Genomic DNA, 21,927 nt, shown 5'->3' with positions numbered 1-21,927 from the left:
TGTAGGGGCCGCTCCCTTCCCTAGGCTTCCTCTCCTTATGATTTACATGGGGAGTTCTGACTGGTGACTGAATTGCCAGCCTGCCTCAGAGCACAGAGCCCTCTTTCCTTCCTAGAGGCAACATTAGCCATCAGTGATTGACAGGAACGGGTGGGGGCTGCCAGCCGATCGGGGGGGCAGGGGGAGAGAGGGGGAGTCCCAGAGAAGCAGAGCCAGCAGTAGTCTTGTAATGCCATAAGGGGACATAAGTCACAGACAGGACAGTGGAACATCCAGAGAGACCACAGCAGCAGCAAAAGGTGTCAACTCACCCCCTGCCCTCCATTCCTGCTGGGGAGGTGGAGCATGGGCAGTTAATGGACAATCAGATAAAGGAAACCAGGCACTTTTTAAACTGCATTATTGAGATGCCCTGGAACCACAGGTTCAAACCTCCGCAGAGCTGACGGGGCCTCCCAGCCCTCCCTCAGCAGAAAAACAGAGTTCCCTGCAGTTTACTAAGTGAGGCGTTTGGGGATGGGTCCTTAAAAACGTCTTGTGGTCTTGTCTTGCCCTCAGTCCTTGCACAAAACTTCACTGTTGCCCTGTGTACTGTATATTGGTTGCCACTTGCAGTATCACCAACCCCAGCTGCTTGAAAATGACTCAGCCCCTCCAGTAAGGAATTATTTTGGGTAAGTTCTATGGCCTGTTCTATGCAGGAGATCTCAGGGACCGGCACCGGTTCACGGTCCGGTCTTTGAGAAACACTGGACGAGATGATCACAATGGTCCCTTCTGGCCTTGGAATCTACAAATCGAAAATCATGGTTTTTAAGCACATCTCACAAGAGCGTTTTGGTTCCATTTCTTTGCCTTCTGGTATCTGAGCCTACAGGGGACACTTGACTCACAAGCTTCTCTGCAACCCTAGAAGCTCAAAACTTATATATATAGAAAAAGTAAGCTGAGATTCTCAAGAGATAGCATAACTTCAGGAGCCGGGGCTTTAAGACAAAACACCAACCATCCCAAGAGTGGCGATAAAACCGGGAGGGCTGGCAAACACCCCTCCATGGGCTGCTGCATTTCACTGGCCTTGGACATATAGCATTGGTAGACTGGCTGAGGATGGGTCCTTTAGGCATGCAGTCACCCGGTCAGATTGCTCTGGGGCAGGACATTAGGCCAGGTTGCTTGCAATGCTGCGGCATGAGAGAACACACAGCATTCCCCACCATGAGACGTCAGCCTCTGAAGACAGGAAACAGGAACCGCAGCATCAGCTGGGGCAGGGCTGCTCAGGCAACCCAAATGGGTCCTGCAGAAGTTAGGTGTTTAGTCTACATGGGACACGCAGGGAAGTTACTTAAGGCAAATCAGCTGAAGAGGTGAAGTCAATGCCCATAAATTAAAGCACGTTATTCCCCTCCCCGGCATGGACGCTCTCATTCAGGAGTAAACTGGCCTCAGTTCACTGTAACTTAATCCTCAAAGACAACCCTGGGAAAGTGGACAGGTACAGTGCTGTCTGTCCTGTCTCCACCCGGCTGACAGACTAAACAACAGCTCTAGGATGGGAGCCACCCCTTCCCTCTCAATGGGGAATTGTCACCGGTCAACACTAAAATGTTAAGGTTGCTAAGTATCACACAGCCAATTGTTTGAGCAGAGCCATTGGGATGGCGGGTGGAGCACCACTGCGTCCCACCCCTGGCTGTAGCTAACAATTGGAAATCTAGTTTTATCTGTTCTTTCTCAATTAGTCTCCAAGAAACCCACTAAGGGCTCACACACATCTCAGTTTGTGTCACCTGAGCACACTGCACACCTCAGGGGCTCCTTGCATCCCTCCACACACTGGGTGCCATCTCCCATCCCCGTCTATTTCAGGGACTCCCCACAACTGCCCCCCGTCAGGGGCTCTGTTCCTCCCATTCCTTGCACACAAGGGTCTGGCATTCTCCCTACCATGCCAGGGGTTCTGTGTTCAAGGGATGTCTACATGGGGATACTCAGGAAAGTTAAAGGTGAATCAGCGGAAGGTGTGAAGCAACCAATCATCCCACGCAGTCTGATGGTTAACACGGAAGGGGCCGTTAGAGATAGAGAAGTGATATCTAGACAGGTGTTCATACAAGGTCTGATGGAGAAGAAAAACAAACCCTTGCCAGTCACCATGATGACAAGCTGAAGATGAGCAGCTGAAGATCAGAGGCCACTATAAGGGGCCCTAATTGGGCCCCCTGGTTAACAGTCTCAGCAGAGAGGCTAAAGAACAAAAAGGCCATGGAGACCGGGTTCCCCCATTCCTAGAGGCGGTCGCACCAAGTCAGAAGTCAAGCACACAGCACTACTGCGCCTTGTACCGTGGATACAGGGCCCGATCCTGTTTGCGGGGCTGCCCCTTTGCCTTTAAGGGGCGTGGGTTCCCAGCCGTAATGAGAGGACTGTCCGAATTGGCAGGGAAAGAAGGGAATCTTCGCTCTGCCCCTGCTTGTGCTGCGGGCACAGAGCGGGAGCCAGTTCCTAGCAGCACTCTCCGACGAGGTGCCGGCACTAAAAACGTGCATGGGAATAAGAAATCTCACGCTCAGGAAGTGAAGGTTCTGTCAGCCCCGCTGAGAGGGAATGAATAGGGAACAGTGCCTGGATCACGAGAAACAGCGAGCCAGTCTCCTGAACAAACAGGGGGAGAAACAAGCCTGGTTTTGTTGAGCGCGCAGACGTTGGGCTGCACGTGTGACACGTCAGCTCGGATGCATTCAGCGGCCGATGAATATTAATTTCTTAAGTTACGACCGGAAAAAAAACAAAAACAAAAAAACAGAGGGTGGCCGTGCACAATGGCTCGGTTAATGAATGCAAATGATCCTGACCCAAAGGGAGGGCTGTTCTCTTGCACAAAAAAGCATATTTTGGAGGGAGTGAATGGAAACACCCTGAGCCGTGAACAGGGCCCAGAGAGTCAGTCCCCCAGAAAAAGGCTCTGGGGTTGCCCTTCACACAGACAGGCCTGGGAGAACTGGCTTCTCTTGGCGCTGCAATCCTGGCTACCTTGCCAGCTGGGAGCTCTGAAATGCTCGGCCCAGGATGCCTCTTTGCAAGAACCAGGGTGCCGGGGGACTCCCAGGTGGCTGCTGGGTAGAAGGTCACATTCCCTCCAGCTGACATACCCAGCATTCAATTTCTGTGCTTCCTCAAGTAACTGGTCATATGGAGCGATGCTATGGCTGGGCCATACACAGGTTTGAGTCTGCTACTGTTTATTGAGCTAACGGACCGAGATCTTTAGCTCACGGAGTAAAGACCCGTGATCTTAGAGCCAGAGTTCCGGCCTCCCACTGCATCTCCCCACTCGTACGTTGCCTTTGAACCAGTAGCATTCCACAGCACTACTGGAGAAAACCATTGCTGGGTTTCACTCCCAGGGGGAAGCAGAAGGAAAAGGGTTAACAAAAGAGCCACCGTGGGGGAGGGATAGCTCAGTGGTTTGAGCATTGGCCTGCTAAACCCAGGGTTGTGAGTTCAACCCTTGAGGGGGCCATTTAGGGATCTGGGGCAAAAATTGGGGATTGGTCCTGCTTTGAGCAGAGGGTTGGACTAGATGACCTCCTGAGGTCCCTTCCAACCCTGATATTCTATGACAGATTTGGTCTATGACATATGCGCAATATACTATAGTGGTGTCTTCTCACTGGCAGTACGGATCCCTGTCCATCTTGGCTTCCTGGTTCCAACTCACCATTGAGAGTCTTACACTAGCCCTAAAAACCATGCACCTGATTTGTGGCTGACAAGTGACAAGAGGCCAAAACCCAAGGCCACTTCTGCACCAGTGAAAGCACTGAACTGTCAGTATCCAGTCAGCTGCAAGGAGCGGGAGGAGCAGGAGGAGACCAGGCTGGGGGAGCCGTGCATCCTTTGTCACAGCTCACTGGCAGAGGTGGGATACGCCGGAGAGTCAGGAGTGCATGTCCTCTATTCCACCCCAAAGCCAGCAAGTGCCTGGGACGCTTCTAGGTGGCGTGTGTATATACACACAGACAGGTGTAAGACTTTTCCTTTTCAGGTCTCTGCATTGCTCCTAGGTACCCCCTCTTGCACTGCACCGGTAATTCATCCCCATCCTTAGCTGCAGGCCTTACAGTGCCCTTAAAAATCTTTTCAGGCACAAGTCCTGCTCTCGCAAGGCCACCAAAGCACCCTGGACACAGCATGCTAGGGTGATTGGCAGCACTGGATCCCCACCCAGGGCACCCAAGAGAACAATCATCAGAAGGGGAAACTGAACTGGCTGCAACAGCCATGAAGATCTCAGGGGCCCTCGAGAACGGGGTGTGGAGGGAGCAGTGGATTTGGCTTGGCTTGGGGAGCACACCTTTCTCCACAATGCACTGCACCCCTGCACGCCAGGCGTACTTAGCTCCAACACTCCTGTGCAAAGGGGAAGTCTGATCTGCTTGGCAGGGTCTCTTTAACAGAACCCACTGGCCCAGTATCATCCTTGAGCCCTTCCCAGCACTTCCAGCACCCCAGTGTGAAGGATGGAGCAAGGCGCAGAGAGGTGGCAATCTGAATCCTCATCAGCCTGACTTGGTCGGGTTTTTTCCCCTACTCACTGTGCATTGGTGTGAACAACGTCATAAGGGGCAGGGTTAATCTGGCCCTGACACTGTGCCTATGGCTGCACCGTTGCTATTAGCTAGTGGTGTTTGAAGGACACATCCCCCCACCCGGCCCGCACACACACAACGCAGGGATTTTACCCCTCAGGAATTGCTCACTGTCACCCATGCTTATGAGCTGTTCAGGAAGAAGCCAGGCGATTATCACCAGGGTGAAGCAGGCATGGAGAATGCCCTCAGCACGACACTCCCCCGCTGGGGCAGCCGGCCAGCGTCTCACGCCACTCGAGAATTGGAATGACGTGCAGGGCTGCCTGAGACAGGGCCCTCCTGGTCCCTGGGGGCAGCCAGCTCCTCAGGGTCGGAGGCGATCTAGCTGCATTTAAAGAGAGGAGACCAGAAGTGGGAGAAGTCTAGCATGTGGCTGGTAGGCTGAGCTTCAAGATGCAGCAGGGGCCAGACATGCAGAGTCGCTCCCGCCCTCTCCCCAGCAGCTCCCCAAACACAGACTAAGGAAAGGGAACAAGAGGAAGAGAAGGGAGCACGCAGGTATTGGGGGAAAGGGGCTCTCTCAGTGCTGAGTTTGGGAAGGTGATGGCTCTGTAGTTTGTAGCAGTTTGCAGGCTATTACCTAGCAGTGATGGCCAAATCTAGCTAAAGGTACTTATATGCTCCCGCCCCCATCACGGTCATATTAAAGCACCTCAGTCTTTATTGTATTCATCCTCACACCACCCCTGTGAGGTAGGGGGGTGCTATTACCCTCATTGTACAGATCGGAAACTGAGGCACAGAGCAGCTGAATGGCTTGCCCAAGGTCACCCAGGAAGCCTGTGCCAGAGCAGGGACTTGAATTTGGGTTTCCCAAGTGTTAGGCTAGTGGCCTGACCATTGGGCAGAGATCCAGATTACATATCAGGCATCGTCTTCCACCTGTTTCTGCAGCAGACAGTAGGGTCCTACGGAGAGGCCAACTTTTGTTTCCCTTCCCTACCCACCCCACAAGGGTGTGCAACAGTTCCTGAAGGGGACCCCAGTCAGCCTGCTTCCTCCTGCAGCATTAGGGATCTAGGGAGGTACATGGAGGGAGGGGGGCCTGTAGATCCTTCCCATTCCTGAGCCATGCGTAGAAGGATGGGGGTGGGAGGGACAAAGAAGAGGCAAGAAGCCTGTCCCCACCCCCCACAGCAATTAGACCTTTTCTGCTCACGCACTTAACGAGCTTGTCCTCTCCCCATGTCACCACCATGGTGTGACACTGCACCTGGTTTTCAAGCCAGTAGATGATAGGTTGCGTTGTGCTGCTTGCAAAAGGACAGGTCTAGTGAGTCTCCAGAGGCCCGGATCTTGCCTTCAAGCATCCTCGTGGCGCTCAGCACTGCGGTAGGGGTGCGCACGCCCTTGCATGGCACATAAACAGGGAACACGACGCCATTGGGCTCTGGTGCACACGGAGGTTATGTGTGGGCACCTGCAAGGTCAAGCACTAGATGCACCCTCAAGTTTCTGCAGCTCCTTCCTTGCTTGTAAGTACATGGAGTACAGTTTGAGCACAGAAAGGACGTGTCCAAGGAGGCATGGGTTCAGGCAAGCTCATTAGGCGCTTAGTTCTGGCCTCCCTCCTTTGGTCACCTGCCTAGGAAACTTCACTACGAGGGTGTGAGTGTGTGTCAGGCTCAGGTCCCAGGTGCAGAGCCATTCTGTGGACTCACCCTAGCAACCAGACCAAGTGGGTCTCATTAGCTCCAACTCAGGAGGATAAAAGGCTGACACAAGAGGGAGGATTTCTCCCCAGAGGAACGCCTCTCCTTAAGGCATCCCAGGAGGAAGTATAAAGTTTATGGCCTCGATCCTGCAATTGGATTCATCTCAGCAGACCTTGTACCCACAGAGACAGACTTGGGTCCTGACTCTGCCATCGGGTAAGCACAGCCCTGCCTTAAAGGGTTAATTAAATTAAGAACAGGAAAGGGGCGTGTTTGGGCAAAAACCAATGTGTTCGCATGAGCTGCACAGGATCAGGGTAGGGAACTCACCCATGTCCACAGGGCTCCACAGTTTGGGATTAAACGTATACTGGGATTAAACGTAAAGCTATTTGGTGCAGGGACCATATTCTTCTTGTATTTGTGCAGCCCCTGGATATGGACTGGGGCACTGTTAAAAAAGAGTAACGAAGGCTTGGTTTTTTCCCCTGTTTAAACATTTTTTATATGTTGAATGCAGTTAAATGCTTTTCCCATTTCCTCTTTTAAAAAGACCCTAATAATTAGCCCTGTCTTAAGGACTTTTGGGGCGTTTGTATTGTTCTAGGGAAAACTCATTTCAAAATCCTCAATTTTCCGCACACGTGTGTGTGTGTGTGTGTGTGTGTGTGAGAATTGCACACAAATGTTTTTTTTTGTTGTTGTTGTTTTTTAAAAAAAGAGGGCACGGATAGGGTTAGAAGTTGTCCTCTGTGTCACACAGGGGCAGAACACAAATAGAGGACACAGTCCCCAGGAACAATCATGAGGCATAAATAGCCTTGCTGACAGCATAACAATAGGCTCTGTGGTGCTACTGCACAGCATTGCCAGAAATACAGCATGAGCAAATGCATCAGTAAAACAAACCAGATACCTGGTGTGCCTGCAAATTCTCACCCCTCTCACCTTCCGTTTGAAGAGAAGCAGTGCCAGGTGGTGGCATGAAATTAACACAGGAGTCCAAGCTAGGGTGGCTGTCTGTGCAGTATTTTAAGAGAGGTCCCAATGTCCTACAGCCTATATCCATGAAGCAGTTACTAAGGAACACGAGATCAGATGAGATGTTTGCAAGCAATAATGATTTCTAAGGCCCCTCCTCTCTGTATTCCAGGGCCCCAAAGGACCAGACTCTGATATAAAAGGATGGTTTTGAACCATCACCAAGCCACGATGAGATTCCGCCCCTTAAAAATAAGCATGATCCCATACTTTTCACAGACTTCTCCTTCATATCCCTGGAATGCTGGTAGGCACCCCAGTGTATACAGCAGCTCAAATTCTCACAGCCCTGTTATACAGCCAAAACACATGAATAGTGGTCACAAAAGTCCATGTGCCAGGATTCTGGCAGAGCTAGAGCGCAGCACAAGTGGCCTATCGGAAAAGGATATTTCCTGTGGAATTGCAAAACTCCCCCCTCCATCCCCATTTCCAAGGGGCTTGTTGCACAACTAACCTCCCAGGGAAGCAAATCCGGCGCTGTAACAGCCCATTGATTTCTTCAGCTCAGCACAGCTAGAAGCCAGACGACACAGCAGAGAGCCGCAGGAGGGAAGATCAAGTGTGCCTGGGAAGGTGGCACTCAAAAGGAAACCCCAGTTTTGCCCTGCAGATGCCATGGATTAGCACCGTTCCTTACTGACAGACGTAAATATGTCGGGACAGGACGAGCCAACGTCGACTCCTGGAGGAAGGGGCACTCAGCAGCCCCATCTCGCAATTTCCCTCCTCACCCGCAGGGAGGGAGGGCACCAGGAGAAAGCACACAGGCCCCCCCTCCCAAGCCAGCCAGCAACAGAAGCCAAAAGACTAAAGTACGTGTTGCGTCCGTCATGGCCTCCGACTGCCAAACAGCAGATCCCCGCACATAGATGCATCCTCTGCAGCAAGACCCAGCGAGCTACAGCCACGTGCACAAGCCTCTACTACAACCTGGCCTAAAACGTAATTGAAAAAGGCCTCTTCTCTTGTGTACCTTTCCCCAGCGCGCATCCTCCATCTGCAGGCCACCAGGACCCAATTAACAGAGTAGCTATAATTCTCCTTGATGGAGTTGCTTCTTTCTGCTCCCAAGAAAACACACACACACACACACACACACACACACACACACACACACACACACACACACACACACACACACACAGAGCGCCCGCTGATCAGCAGCATTAATCAGCTCTTCGACTTGCCTAGAGTGTGCGGTGCAACAGATAGAGATGACTCGCACTAGCGAGGAGCACTAGCTCCCAGCTCTGCCTGTACGTTTTTATGAATTAGACATAACGACGCGCATTGAATCCTCCTGTCTAGACATCGGCAAGGAAGTGACAGGCTGCCAGGGAGTGTGTGTAGCTTTGGGGGTGGGACGCACACAATCGCCAGCTCTGTAGCATGCAGAGATTGTGGTGGCTGCAGGCAGGGTATAGGGATTGGCACACTGGCTGTTTGGCCCAGGTCAGTATTATTGCTTTAACAACCTTCATCAGGGCTTTGGGAGTCCGCTCCGGTGGGTGGGGAGGTTTGGTGCCTTTTCCAATTAAAAGCGTTTCTTCTGCACATCCGACCCGTGCACCTGCATTTTTTAAAAAAGGGCGAATTTCGGGCTGGACGATGCCCTAGGGCAACGCCTTAAGGGCGGTGGTGGGAGTGCCAGATAGAACCTTCGCAGCATCTGCACCTCGGCTATGGAACTCTTGCTCCTGCGAGAGATAAGGGGCTACAGGTCTCACCTTGTTATGAGCTAAATGCAAAATCCGTCTCTTTGGCTTGACTTCTCCACCCCTCCCCGGTACTTTCTTCACACAAACTACTCCAAATCCAGTTCTTTCATCTCCAGGCTGGGGAGAGGCCGTATAAAATACCCTGGGGAGGCGCTCAGGTCCTGCGGCAGTGGGAGTCAGATGTACCCAACAGACGGGGTGCCTCCATGCCTGGATCTTCCCAGCCCTGTGCAGAAGTGAGGGGGAGATCCTTCCTCTGATCTAGCCCTAAGCAAGCTAAGGGCTGAGATCCAGTAACCAATTACCATGGCCACTCCTTATTAGAGCAGGGGCGAAGACCTCACAGGAGGCAAAATGATCCCACATACCCATCTCAGGGAAGTATCAATTCCATGGAGGAAGACATCACTCTCCTCCCCCAGGTGCACTCAGCCGGGGAGCGGACTGGCGGCAATGAAAAAAACACTTTACCTTTGGTCAAGGAGCAGAGATGTCCCTTCTGGAGGAGATGTGGGTCGTGCAGCACAATTGCCTCCCTCCCTCCCTGGGAATTCTCTCTGCAGACACAAGCATGCATCATATTGAGGATATTGTGTGCACGTGTCTGGTGCCCCTGCAAGTCAGGGACTAGGCTATAATCGGGCCCAGTACAGGCAGGTTCCTCTTCACCATCCTGCTGATGCACCTCATTCCTTCCCTGAAACTCCCCCTATGCTATCCTTCTAGGCTTAATGCTGTGGTACCCGAGCGCTGCTCAGAGTTATGCACCTTTGCTGCTGCCCATTGCACCACCCCATGGCAGGTCCAGTCCTGGGCCTTTCCAGGTCAGTATCATCCTCCCATATTAGGGATGGGGGAAACTGAGGCACGGGGCGAGAGTAAGCACAGAAGATGTCAGTATCAGAGGAACTCAAATTCAGGAGCTGCTGGCTCCCCATCCTGTGCTCAGGCTACACCGCCCTGTCTCGGTGGTACACCAAGCGAGGTGCATGCATTCTACCTGCCCAGGCTCAGAGCCTCTGATCACAGGTGACAACTTACTGATATGGAACTGGCCACTTACTCCTCAGCAGTACTCCACTATCTCAAGGAGAGGATATGTCCATTGAGGATGGGTAGGAAAACCTTGTGTGTACGTTGTCACTACAAACGAAATTAATGATCTGGAGGATGGTGTGGACTGCACCCTCAGCAAGTTTGCAGAGGACACGAAACTGGGAGGAGAAGTAGATATGCTGGAGGGTAGGGATAGGATACAGAGGGACCGAGACAAATTAGAGGATTGGGCCAAAAGAAATCTGATGAGGTTCAACAAGGATAAGTGCAGAGTCCTGCACTTAGGACGGAAGAATCCCATGCACCGCTACAGACTAGGGACTGAATGGCTCGGCAGCAGTTCTGCAGAAAAGGACCTAGGGGTTACAGTGGACGAGAAGCTGGATATGAGTCAACAGTGTGCCCTAGTTGCCAAGAAGGCCAATGGCATTTTGGGATGTATAAGTAGGGGCATTGCCAGCAGATCGAGGGACGTGATCGTTCCCCTCTATTCGACATTGGTGAGGCCTCATCTGGAGTAGTGTGTCCAGTTTTGGGCCCCACACTACAAGAAGGATGTGGAAAAATTGGAAAACGTCCAGCGGAGGGCAACAAAAATGATTAGGGGACTGGAACACATGAGTTATGAGGAGAGGCTGAGGGAACTGGGATTGTTTAGTCTGCAGAAGAGAAGAATGAGGGGGGATTTGATAGCTGCTTTCAACTGCCTGAAAGGGCATTCCAAAGAGGATGGATCTAGACTGTTCTCAGTGGTAGCAGATGACAGAACGAGGAGTAATGGTCTCAAGTTGCAGTGGGGGAGGTTTAGGTTGGATATTAGGAAAAACTTTTTCACTAGGAGAGTGGTGAAGCACTGGAATGCGTTACCTAGGGAGGTGGTGGAATCTCTTTCCTTAGAAGTTTTTAAGGTCAGGCTTGACAAAGCCCTGGCTGGGATGATTTAGTTGGGGATTGGTCCTGCTTTGAGCAGGGGGTTGGACTAGATGACCTCCTGAGGTCCCTTCCAACCCTCATATTTTATGATTCTATGAAAGCCACAATGCTGTGGCCTAAAGCACTGGACTAGAACTCAGAAGACCTGGCTTTTATTCCTCGCTCGGCCACTGGCCTGCTGGGTGACCTTGGGCAAGTCACTTTACCGCTCTGTGCCTCGGTTTCCCTGTCTGTAAAATGGGGATAAGGATATTGCGCTCCTTTGTGAAGTGCTGGGTATTATTATTACAACCATCTCCCCATGGAGTCCTGAGGCTCATACAGGGATCCGCCTGCATGGATGCAGTTGGAAGCTTGGGGCTAATCCTCTAATAGTGGACTCCTGGGGCCAGATTTTCCAAAGGGCTCAGCCTAAGGGGAGCACATTGGGTGCTGAGGTCCAACATCAAACCAACCCATTAAAGGCCCAGAAATTAAGCTAAGCCTTTTCTCTCTACTCTTCATAGAAGGTCAATGTACCTAACACACAGGCTGTCAAATAACAGGACACGCTGATGAATGCACAAACCCAGAGGGTCAAATTCTGCTTTCCCCTGCCCTGGAAGGCATAGAGCGGGAGCACTTTTACCCAACCCTGTGCACCTGCCTGGAGGCAGCAGGAGTCCATCAATCGGAAGGCACAGGGGAGCACTGGGGCTGGCAGAGGGCCTGCTCGGCTGCTTTCAGTGGTCCTGTCTTTCCTTCGCTTCTGTACAAGTGAGGCGGTGTGGTGCTGGCTCTAGGATTGTGCTGCCCTTGCATAACAACAGTGGCCTCACTACAGCCAGGCTGAGGCTCATGCACAGTCCTCACCTGCCTCCGCTGGGACTATCTTTACTATGAGCCAGAGGAAGCATTAGCTTTAGTTTAAAATACTAGCTGTTTGTATTACAGCCACCCCAGATGCCCCATCGCCCTGGGTGCTGTACAGACACAGGCAGCCCCAGCCCCAAAGAGCTTTACAAACTAAACAGACAAGACCAATAACAGGTGGGAGGAGAAAGAGAGGGCCAGGGAACTGAAATGACTCACCCAAGGTCACAGCAGCTCAGCTAGGAATAGAACCCAGATCTTCCGACTCACAGATTCACTCACAGATCCCCAAGGTGGGGGACAAAATTAAGTGGGGATAATGGACAGCCATGGGTTCCTTCTGAGCATCACAGTCTGGGATACCAAGCTAGGCCTTTAAAAAAAGAGAGAGAAATGCTAGAATGGTCTTTTCCTGAGCGGTTGTGATGACGAAAAGATATATTATTTACGCAGGAGGCTGTGTGACAGAGCTATTGATCCTGGAAATCCTTTGCAGGTCACGGCTCACTCACCAGCCAGGATATAAGGAGTTTTTACGCTTTCCTGGGCATGGTAGAAATATTCGTGAACAATTTTCAGCAAGACAAAAAACTCCCAAAAGCTGCTCCACCAGTTCAGAAGCCTTAGCACCCTCCTCCACTGAATTACGCCCCCCTTTAAACGAATGTAGCAACTGGGTGTTTGTAGTAAGCGCTGGTGCAGAGAGGAGCCCTTGCTACCCCCAGCAGCCAAAAGTGATGCAGAGCATGATGGGTCATTAGTATTCCTGTGCTCTCAAAGCAATACTGGCTCCAATAGGACTCATGGACTACATAGATCCCCGAACAGAGGGTGCAGGCATCACTTCTGCCCACTCCAACTGACTTCCCCAGCCAGTTCCTGACCAGGAGCAAGTCATACCCACTTTGCTGTCACCTGGCTTCATGGTTTGGTCAGAAATTGGGACAGGAATAATATCTTAGAATCTGCATTCAGAGCCAGAGCCTGGTGTCCACCAATGCGTGGACAAAGCAGCCCAAAAGTACTTCACAACCTCTCCATGTTACTTCATATGCATGAAGATCAGGAGGGAAATTCATGGGAGTCTACATGCAAGACCCTTTAGAGAGGAGCAGCAATTGTCCATTACTCCCTTCCAGGACATCACAAACCCATTGAGAGGCCATTCTACCCACCCTCACTAGACTACACAGCGAGTCAACACCTTGCAGACATGGAGGGTGGAAGTGGTGGATAGATCATATCAAATCAATGTGGACTTTTTAGCTGTGTCCATGGCTAGAAGGGAATGTCACCCACCAACATCCATCGTCTCCATTCCATAGCCAGACGGGCAGAGATCCCAGGCAACCCACGAAATCCAAGTGGAGCAATTCAGCCACAACCGTGTCTTTGCCCGGCAGCAACTGTTGATGCCCGGAGATGGTTTCTTGTGGAAGGCTCTAACCGCCACTCAAGGGCGGCTGGCAGATTATTTCTCATTGGAGAGGCATGAATGATCAAAGTGGGCCCCACAGGTTCTGCACTGGCCTTAACCTGCCAGAAAGGACACAGGTCTATTTTGCAAGTGGCTGACCGCCATACCTTCTTTCAACCCCACACCTTGGTGAGCAAGGCCATCCAGCAGATATTGTGCATTTCTTCCCTCCAGTCCCCTCAAGAACAGCCTGGGTCCCCCCGACCTTATCTGAAAGCCGACAGCTCCTCAGAGAGGGGATGCTCTACTCGGTTACCGAGCTGAGGCAGTCTGGATGAATCAGACCACCCCTACTTGGGACTGGTTCGGCCAGTCTAGATGTCACAGCTGCTACAGTGACAGCGGGAGGCTCTCTCCACCTCAAAGGCAGCCACAGCAGGGGGGCAGGAAAACCCACTTTGGTGCAACGGAGCGGGCTTGGAGGGTCTCCCCGCAGCAGTATTCCTACCTTTGCTGTTTCAGCTGCATGGCGGGGGGGGAATATCAAGACTAACAGGGTGCTCAGATTTCATCTCTCCCATTGCAGAGTTAATATGAATGGAATTGTAAGAACACCTAGAAGGCTGAAAACTTCCCCTCTGAGCCTCCGAATCTCTTGAGGCTTCAGCTCAGAGTATTTTTTTAATGAGTTCTCTAAAAATGATGGAAAATAAAGTCCTATTTAGGACTGAGATGCTTAACTGTAGCAGCATAGAAAAAGGCACTGCGATCCTGACAGGCAGCAACCAGAGACTGCTAAAGCAGATCAGCTATTTAAAACCCAGGACTTTTTAAAATAACTTGCCTAGATCAGCTATACACAGGGGAATAAAATGGATTTTAAACCCCAAAGCCTAAGTGTTAGGGTCCGGTTGGTAATAAGTAAGAGACACAAAGGCAGGTTTAATGAGAACTTAATTTTGCATGTGTCCTTACAACATTTCACTGGACGAAAGGCATCATGTTATCTTAGGGCACTCCGTATGTAATCCCAACCCTCTATCAACTTGCAAAGAAATTCACTAGCTTTATGGTGTGGAACTTACATGGTTTTGCTCTATCAGCCCCTAGGGTAAAAAACAGTCCTTTGAGAGGGACATCACACACACACACACACAGCAAATTCACTAGAGCCTCTCCTGCTAGCCAGGAGAAAGTGCCTGGTTCATCAGAAGCTATATATGGCCCTAATTTCTGCCGTGCTATGGGAAGGAGCGCTTCCCACTTCTACAATTCAGCAAAAAAACAAAAACAAACAAACAAACCCACCAAATCCCACTTGGCACACAGCTCATTTTTGCAACAGGGAATTGATGACAGTCGTAAGACAGGGCACAACTTCTCAAGGAGAAATTGCGACTCTCTATGCCCCCTTCAAAAAAACCCCCAACTCTTGTAACTAACAGAATATGAGGGGCAGAAACGCCTGGTAGGGGGAGAAGATGCTTTGGGTTCTTTTCCTTTGCATTCCCCGTTCCCTCCCGCATCGACTCTCCTTGCTCGGTCATACTCACAGATCTAGGTGCAGGGAGATGGCTCATCGCTAATCTCCAGCGCCCGGATCTCCTCGGAAGATGCTGGGTGCGTGTTTGCGCGCTGTCCCCCGCCGCTGATTCTCCAGGACCACCCAGCAGCCCCCCGCTCCCGCTCCACGCTGGGCAATGGGAGGCAGCCGGTTTCCGATGGTCCGAGGGCCGCCAGCTCCCGATTCCTTTGTCCTGAGCCCCCCAAATTCTACAGGGCTGAAATTGACGCAAATGTAAACCAACCAGGTGCAGGGAAGACTTTTAAGGCCGCTCCGCCTCCTTCCCCAGTCTTCCCCAGCACGACACGTTTGCCCGCTCTTTCAAAACCACTGGCCCAGCAAAAGTCGTGATGCGGGTTCTGATCTGCCGGGGGCAGCTGTCAGCCCGCCCTGACCCACCCCACGGGTGCAGGGCGGGGGGGAAAGAGGCGGAAGCGGCCTCCAGTCATGGGAATTCCGCCTTAAAAAGCCGGTCTCCTGGATGCAGGGCGCAGTACTGCAGGCTTTTAGCCACTGCACCTGGAGTCGTGCGGGGACAGGGGGATTTTAAACCGCACTTGACCCTCCCCACGGCTCCCCCCCGCCCCCCCGAAAGCCTATTGCAAACGTGCAATATATTTAATATACACAGGCCTTAAAAGCCGGTGAGCCCCTCTTTGAATCACGCCGGGTCTGAAAGCTGCAGCTCTCCGAAGGGAAGTCACCTGAAATAACCCCGCCAAGCCGCACGGGTTTAAATGCAGCAGAGACTTACGGTCGAGAACACGCCCATTAGCAAGAAATCAGGGGCTGTCTGTCTGTCTGTCTGTCTGTCCGTCCGCCCGCCTCGCCCAACCACAGCTCAGCCTTGCGGGCTCCCCACCAGCCCTTGCCTATCCCACAACCGCAGCTGCTCCAGCAGCGGAGAAACAAAGGGCTGCAAAAGTGATTTATGGTCCGGCTCTGTTGCAAGGCAAGGCAAGGCAAGGCAAGGCAATGGGGGCCTGGGAGGGAGGGGAAGCAGAGCAGACAGGGGGGTTGCATTGCACTGTACCGCATCAGCCTGCAAAAGGAGTTAATCGCAGGACACCGGCTGCATGCGTGATGGAGACAGAAGACCGCAGCCAGGATGTGTGGCTCTGCAGTGAGTCCACCTTCCATCTCCCGCCCCATTGTTCAGTGCTGCGCTCCCCAATGCCTCTCTCCCCCTCCGTGCAAAAAATAACAAAGACCCTTTCCCAGAGCACACTCACCCAAGTGAAACTTGGGGGGGGGGCGCTAGGAGCTAGCGCTGGCTTGGTCAGACAGGCCGGTATCCTACTGGCTCAGCTCAGCCATAGTTGCACTCAGTTCGTGGGTTCAAATCCCCCCTTCGCCCTCCCCTCTGCCTGTGTCACAGAGGGGCTTCCTTTTCTCCCCAGTGCACCTTTCCAAGCTGTGTCTGGAGCAATAACAGCTCTTTCCGTGTAAAGTCGCCGCCTGCTCCTGAATTGCAACCTGGGGTATTTAGTAGGGCTGTGCGGTCTGGCTCTAGACCTTCCCTTTCATTGCTGCGTTGGAGACGTCGGTCAGCGGTACTAAAAATCCTAATAGAAAAGGGGCACGTTCTTTAAAAAAAAAATCCTCTAAAATAATTAGTATCAGGACTGGCAAGCTGGGAACAGGTTGGATGAGAGAGATTCTTTTAACAAATTTCAGAGTAACAGCCGTGTTAGTCTGTATTCGCAAAAAGAAAAGGAGGACTTGTGGCACCTTAGACACTAACCAATTTATTTGAGCATAAGCTTTCGTGAGCTACAGCTCACTTCAAAGGGGTGAGATTTGAAAGTGTCCCATTGCCACAGACACACCACAACCCCCTTCACAAGGAGGGAAGTACTTTAAGAAAAACCCGTAAAATTGATCCAAAATCATTGGAACCTTTTTCCGCAGGAATGCAGTTTTCTGTAAGGCCCCAAAGAGGATGGATTCCTGCAGAGCCCCATTGAATCCAACAGACTTACATGCATAGCTGCCTAAAGGGATTCATTTGAGTAAGTTCTTGCAGTATTGCAATCTTTATGTGTAAAAAGAAGAGGAGTACTTGTGGCACCTTAGAGACTAACGAAATTGGTTAGTCTCTAAGGTGCCACAAGTCCTCCTTTTCTTTTTGCGAATACAGACTAACACGGCTGCTACTCTAAAACCAATCTTTATGTGTGTGTGTCTGTAAATACAGAGAGAAATAGATGTTAGCATTATAAAATAGGTATGAGAGAGACATTTTAATAGTCAAGAACATGTGTTAAATATTAAACCATGAGTGTTGTAGAAAATGTGAGATAGAGAATATTTTGGTATTAAATTATACACATTCAATCTTGAAACATGTTTGCTCTGAGCACTTTTTAAAAACCCACCTTCCTACCAAAACAAAACACTCCGTTGAACACTGTTCTCCTCCTAGATAGGGGGTAAGAGAGAGAAGGAACCACACGCGAGTGACAGTAGCTCAGTATGTAAGAATCTATGTAGAATAGATATCGTGATTGATACCGAGAGATATCATAGAGAGAGTTCTATAAAGATTCAAGTCAGCGTTTCCAAAGTAATTTGTTACTTGGGTGCCCATCTTGAGGCACTTTAAAGGGGCTTGGTTTTCAGAAAGTGCTGAAAACCAGGCCCTTTGGAGGAGTTTCAGACTGGGCACCTATACACCCTAGATCACTAGTCATTTATGCAAATCCAGCCTAGAGCGCTATCACCTGATGTCTTTAAAAAGGAATGTGCTTCAAGGGTTGGTGTTTGCTGTTTCATACTGAAATCTCGGTCTCTGTATCAGTAGAGAGACTCAGAGCTCAAAAAGCAAGCCTACCTCCAGTTTCAACCAGTGCTTGTTCTGTGGTGGAGCGGTCCATCAACGGCTATTAGCCAAGATGGTCAGGGAGGCAACCCCATGCTCTGGGTGTCCCTAAGTCTCTGAGGGCAGGTCTACACTTAAAATACTCTACCTCCATGAGAGACTTACCGGGAGAAGCCCTCCCGCGGACATAGTGCTGTCTACACTCGGGTCCACTTACCTGCAGAGCTCAGTGGTGTGGATTTTTCACACGCCTGAGTGACACAGTCCTACTGACTTAATTTCCTAGTGTAGGCCTGGCCTAGCAGGCTGCCAGAAGCTGGGACTGGAGAGCAGAGAATGGGTCACTGGAAAAATTCCCTGTTCCGTTCATTCTCTCTAAAGCATCTGTCCCCGGCTGCTGTCAGAAGACAGGACACTGGGCTAGATGGAGCACGGATCTGACCCAGTATGGTCCTTCTGCTGTTCCTCTTGACTCAGTGCAGCTCCTTTAACCGAGAGCGAGCTCCCCCTCCTAGATCGTAATCAGCTGAGCCTGCAGAGGCAGCGGTTGACATGCGCCCTCCCGCGTGACGATTCTGCACCCCCGCCTTCGTGAACCAAGGAATCCACCCTCCCGGCGGGCGCTGGGCCTCCCCCTCGGCCGCTGCATTGTGGGAGAGGCACGTTGCGGCGCCATGGCGGCTGGCGGCAGGAGGTGAGCGCGGCGCGCGGGCGGGCCCGCCCGGCTCGCGGCCGGAGGCGCGGGGCCCAGGGGTCGCTGGCACGTGCGCGGGGGCTGCCGCTTGCGACGCCTCCGCTGCATGGGTCCGGGGTGGGTGGAGGGGGGGCGGCTCAGAGCCGGCGCTAGGCATGAGCCAAGGGTTGTTTAGGGCCCCGAGCAGCTGGTGGGGTGGGGGATTAATTATTAGTATGTGTTGGGGGGGCTTCTAAAATATTCCTCCTTAGCCCCCCCCCATGGGCTAGCACCCCCACTGGCGGGGGCGGGGGGGGTTCTCTCCAGCTGCTCTAACCCCAAAGGCGTCTGCACAATGCACCAGCCAGGGACTCCCCTCTGGGGAGGGGTGGCCCACAAGGGAAAAGCTCCCCCCACAAGGGAACCCCCCCCCCCCCCCGGCTGCCCCCTTAGGCAGTGTAGGGCGGGCGGGGGAGGTGCATGGGAAAGGGGCTGTGTTGGGGGCGGGGTAGAGCGATCTTTGCATTTGTAGTTCCTAGCCAGGCTCTGTGCCGGGGAAGGGGTGTCCAGAGCTGGGGGGCCGGATGAAGCCCCCTAAGGGCCTAACTGCAAAACGCGGAGTTGGATGGGGACCATTCCTGCAGTTTGTGGGTGGTCTGAGCGGGATCCAGCTGAGTTTTGTGCAGCAGCGAGGAAGGTGTTTGGGGTGAAAGGAGCCATGCTCATAGCAGGCTTTATTTGCTTCTGGGCCGGGGTCACTGAGAGCCTGGAGCTGGGGGCACCTCTTATGAATATTGCATGCTGGCATCATTTATCATCAATTGTGATAGGGCCCTGGGGCACCAGTCACAGATCAGGGCCACGAACTGTACAAACACAGTGGTTGGAAGCTTTAAATTTGTATCCAATCGCCTCTCTTCAAACCGGAATTTCTTAAGGTGATGGCCCCTGAAAAGTGAGCAGTGATTAGAAAGATATTGATCCCTTCTCATCCTTAACAAGTGATAGTATTTCTGCGTGTTATGCAAAACAGCATGTGGCATGGGCTGCAAAAGAGACTTGTGCCGTTAACTTTTGTTAGAGTGTGATTATAAACTAGTTATTAAGTCAACAGGCTGTTCATCCTGTAATTCCTCTTCCTGGTTGAAATAAAACGTGGGAAGCCTTTAAATTAAATAGCTTTTGGTGAGCTACAAAACAGAAAGCGGGTGGTCTTTGGTGTTGTAAGAGCTTCCTGCACTTTCTAAATGATTTCTGGGGTGTAAAGCACTGTGTTTTGTGTGTAACCTTGTACCTACTGGATCAGGTAAAGTCAGAAGTTATTACTATACTGTAGTTTCAACAAAAGGTGGTTTATTGGGAATGTTGGCTCTGCTACTGATCAGAAACATGCATCTCCTAGACTAAAGGGACCATACCATTTCTTGGGTCAGATATTTTGCATCCCTTCTGAATAGGCCAGGTGAAGCCTGTGGACCCACTTCATGAGTAAAATATGGGATACTGAAATCTTACATTAACTATCGAGATGGCTGTTTTTCTCTGGTAAATACTTTGTATCATGCTGAGTATGTATTCTTTTTTGGTTGCGGGGTGGGAGTCGGGGATGGGCAGGAGTGCTGTATGATATGAGCATCAAAATCAGCTTGATTTAAAACCCTTAATCCTCTCCCCTTCCTCCCTCTTCCTACCTTGTTTCTCTTCTCCCTCTGGAATTAGAAAACTGGCAGAGCTGAGCGTTGATGAATTTTTAATTTCCGGATTTGAGTCAGAAGTTGATGGTGACTCAGAAGAGGAGACCTCAGAGCTTGTGGAAGAGCCTGCTAATCGGAAACAAAGCCAGAATGGCCTGGCAGGAGGAAAGAAGAAGGAGCCACTCAAAGTTAAAACTGCAGAAAAGTAAGTGTGGCTGCTTGTTGATTGGGGAAATGTGAACAGTCCTTGAAAGTATAGATTCTTCCACTCCATTGACCCACCTTAAAAAGTGTTTCAGTTCTAAGCACATCATCTTAATAAAGCCTGAGATACTGGTGATTTGTCCACAAAATGAAAACAATAATCCCTAGCTCTTATGTAGCTCTCTTCATCCGTCGATCTCAAAGTGATTTACAGAAGAGGCCAGTAGCATTATCCCTATCGTACGGGTGGGCAAATTGAGGCACAGAGAGGTGTGACTTGCCCAGGGTCACCCAGCAGACTAGTGGCAAAGCCGAAAACACTCATCCCCGAAACCCTCTGCTCCAATTTACACAGAGCTTTATTTAATCCCTTCTAAAGCACTGTTCTTTGCGTCCGTCTACACTACAACAGTAATAGAATCCAGGGGCTCAGTTACAACATGCTTGACCCCTGAACTGATTTTCCTAAATTGGTTTGTTCTGGCTATAAGTGTGGACAGGATCTAGCCATGTTTTAAGCATATCCCCTAATTGGCTACATGTCCCAGGACTGTAGCCTGGCTGAGGGACACAGTAAAGTCCTGTTTATGCTACAAATCCAAACTGGATTAGGGAGCAACTGTTGTTGCTGGGCCCCCAGGCTTGGTGCTATGTGTAGAATTAATGGGCCTTTAAACTTGGTTGGAAAATCTGGTGTGAACTTTTGGCTGTTCTCACTGGCACCCTAGAACGTTGCCTCTCCGTTAGCAGAATGTCAGGGTGTTGTAGAAATAGAGCTAGCTAAGATCAGATTGTCGTACTAATTTTTCACTGAAAAGTTGCTGGAATTTGTTGGTTGAAGCGGTTTTTAAATGTCAACATTTCACAATTTGTTTTCCCCAAGACAACTTTAAAAAAAACATTTTTCCCCTCTGGTGTTATCCGGACCGGTGATCTGCTAGGTCACTCCAATCCTTGACTCTGAGAGCCTTACCCTGCTCTGCTGTGAGAACCCCCACTCCTGGGCTGGTCACACACAGCCTCTGGCATGTAAGCTGCTCCTTGGATTGTGCAACCGAATGACACTAGCCAATATCTCTGGTCCCAGACACAACCCTAGGAACCTCCATCTTGCAGTGTCCAGTTATACCCGCTGGACACTGCAAGCTTATATGAGTTCGTCAATTTAACAAAGAAATTGATATGCACCAGGCTTGTTATCCCAAGGAAAGTCTCTGACACGCTTCAGACCAAACGCACTGCTTCCGGTAGAATAAACAAACAGATTTATTAACTATAAAGATAGATTTTAAGTGGTTATAAGTCAAAGCACAAGAAGTCAGATTTGGTCAAATGAAATAAAAGCAAAACACATTCTAAGTGATCTTAACGCTTTCCATGTCTTTACAAACTTAGATGCTTCTCACCACAGGCTGGCTGGTTGCTCTTCAGCCAGGCTCTCCCCTTTGATCAGCACTCTGGTCCCTTGCTGTGGTGTCTGCAGATGGAGGTGGGAGAGAGAGAGAGCGCGCACGGCAAATGTGTCCGCCTTTTATCATGTCCTTTCTTCCGTCTTGGCTCCCCCCCCTTCAGATGAGCTTTACTTCATCGCAGTTCCAAACTGCCCAAAGGAATGGGGTGACTCCCTGGAGAGTCTAA

The 21,927-nt window shown here is 51.0% G+C and overlaps 2 protein-coding genes across 9 annotated transcripts in view; one reads left to right on the top strand and one right to left on the bottom strand.

Moving 5' to 3' along the window:
• Window positions 1-16,360, bottom strand: part of KLHL17 (kelch like family member 17) — a 38,320-nt gene extending 21,960 nt beyond the window's left edge. The window contains exons 1-4 of one of the 3 annotated variants that reach the window (XM_037881409.2): window positions 16,130-16,360; window positions 14,887-15,114; window positions 12,136-12,289; window positions 9,547-9,632 (exon numbers count right to left, since the gene is read on the bottom strand). The gene's annotated coding sequence lies outside the window, so the exon portion shown is untranslated. Of the gene's footprint in view, window positions 1-9,546; window positions 9,633-12,135; window positions 12,290-13,215; window positions 13,362-14,886; window positions 15,115-16,129 lie in introns of those variants that run through there. The other 2 variants (XM_043531538.1, XM_007070205.4) reach the window with 2 other exon arrangements.
• Window positions 16,361-18,236: 1,876 nt separating this feature from the next.
• Window positions 18,237-21,927, top strand: part of NOC2L (NOC2 like nucleolar associated transcriptional repressor) — an 83,911-nt gene continuing 80,220 nt past the window's right edge. Inside the window, exons 1-2 of one of the 6 annotated variants that reach the window (XM_007070252.4) lie at window positions 18,237-18,412; window positions 20,111-20,290. In XM_007070252.4, the coding sequence (XP_007070314.2) occupies window positions 18,393-18,412; window positions 20,111-20,290 (200 nt within the window). In that variant the 5' untranslated portion in view covers window positions 18,237-18,392. Of the gene's footprint in view, window positions 18,413-18,905; window positions 19,347-19,437; window positions 19,937-20,110; window positions 20,291-21,927 lie in introns of those variants that run through there. The other 5 variants (XM_027832291.3, XM_043531535.1, XM_043531534.1 and 2 more) reach the window with 5 other exon arrangements.

Source organism: Chelonia mydas, chromosome 18 (assembly GCF_015237465.2).
Source record: "Chelonia mydas isolate rCheMyd1 chromosome 18, rCheMyd1.pri.v2, whole genome shotgun sequence".
Lineage (NCBI taxonomy): Eukaryota > Metazoa > Chordata > Testudines > Cheloniidae > Chelonia > Chelonia mydas.
This window is presented reverse-complemented; position numbering and strand designations above follow the sequence as displayed.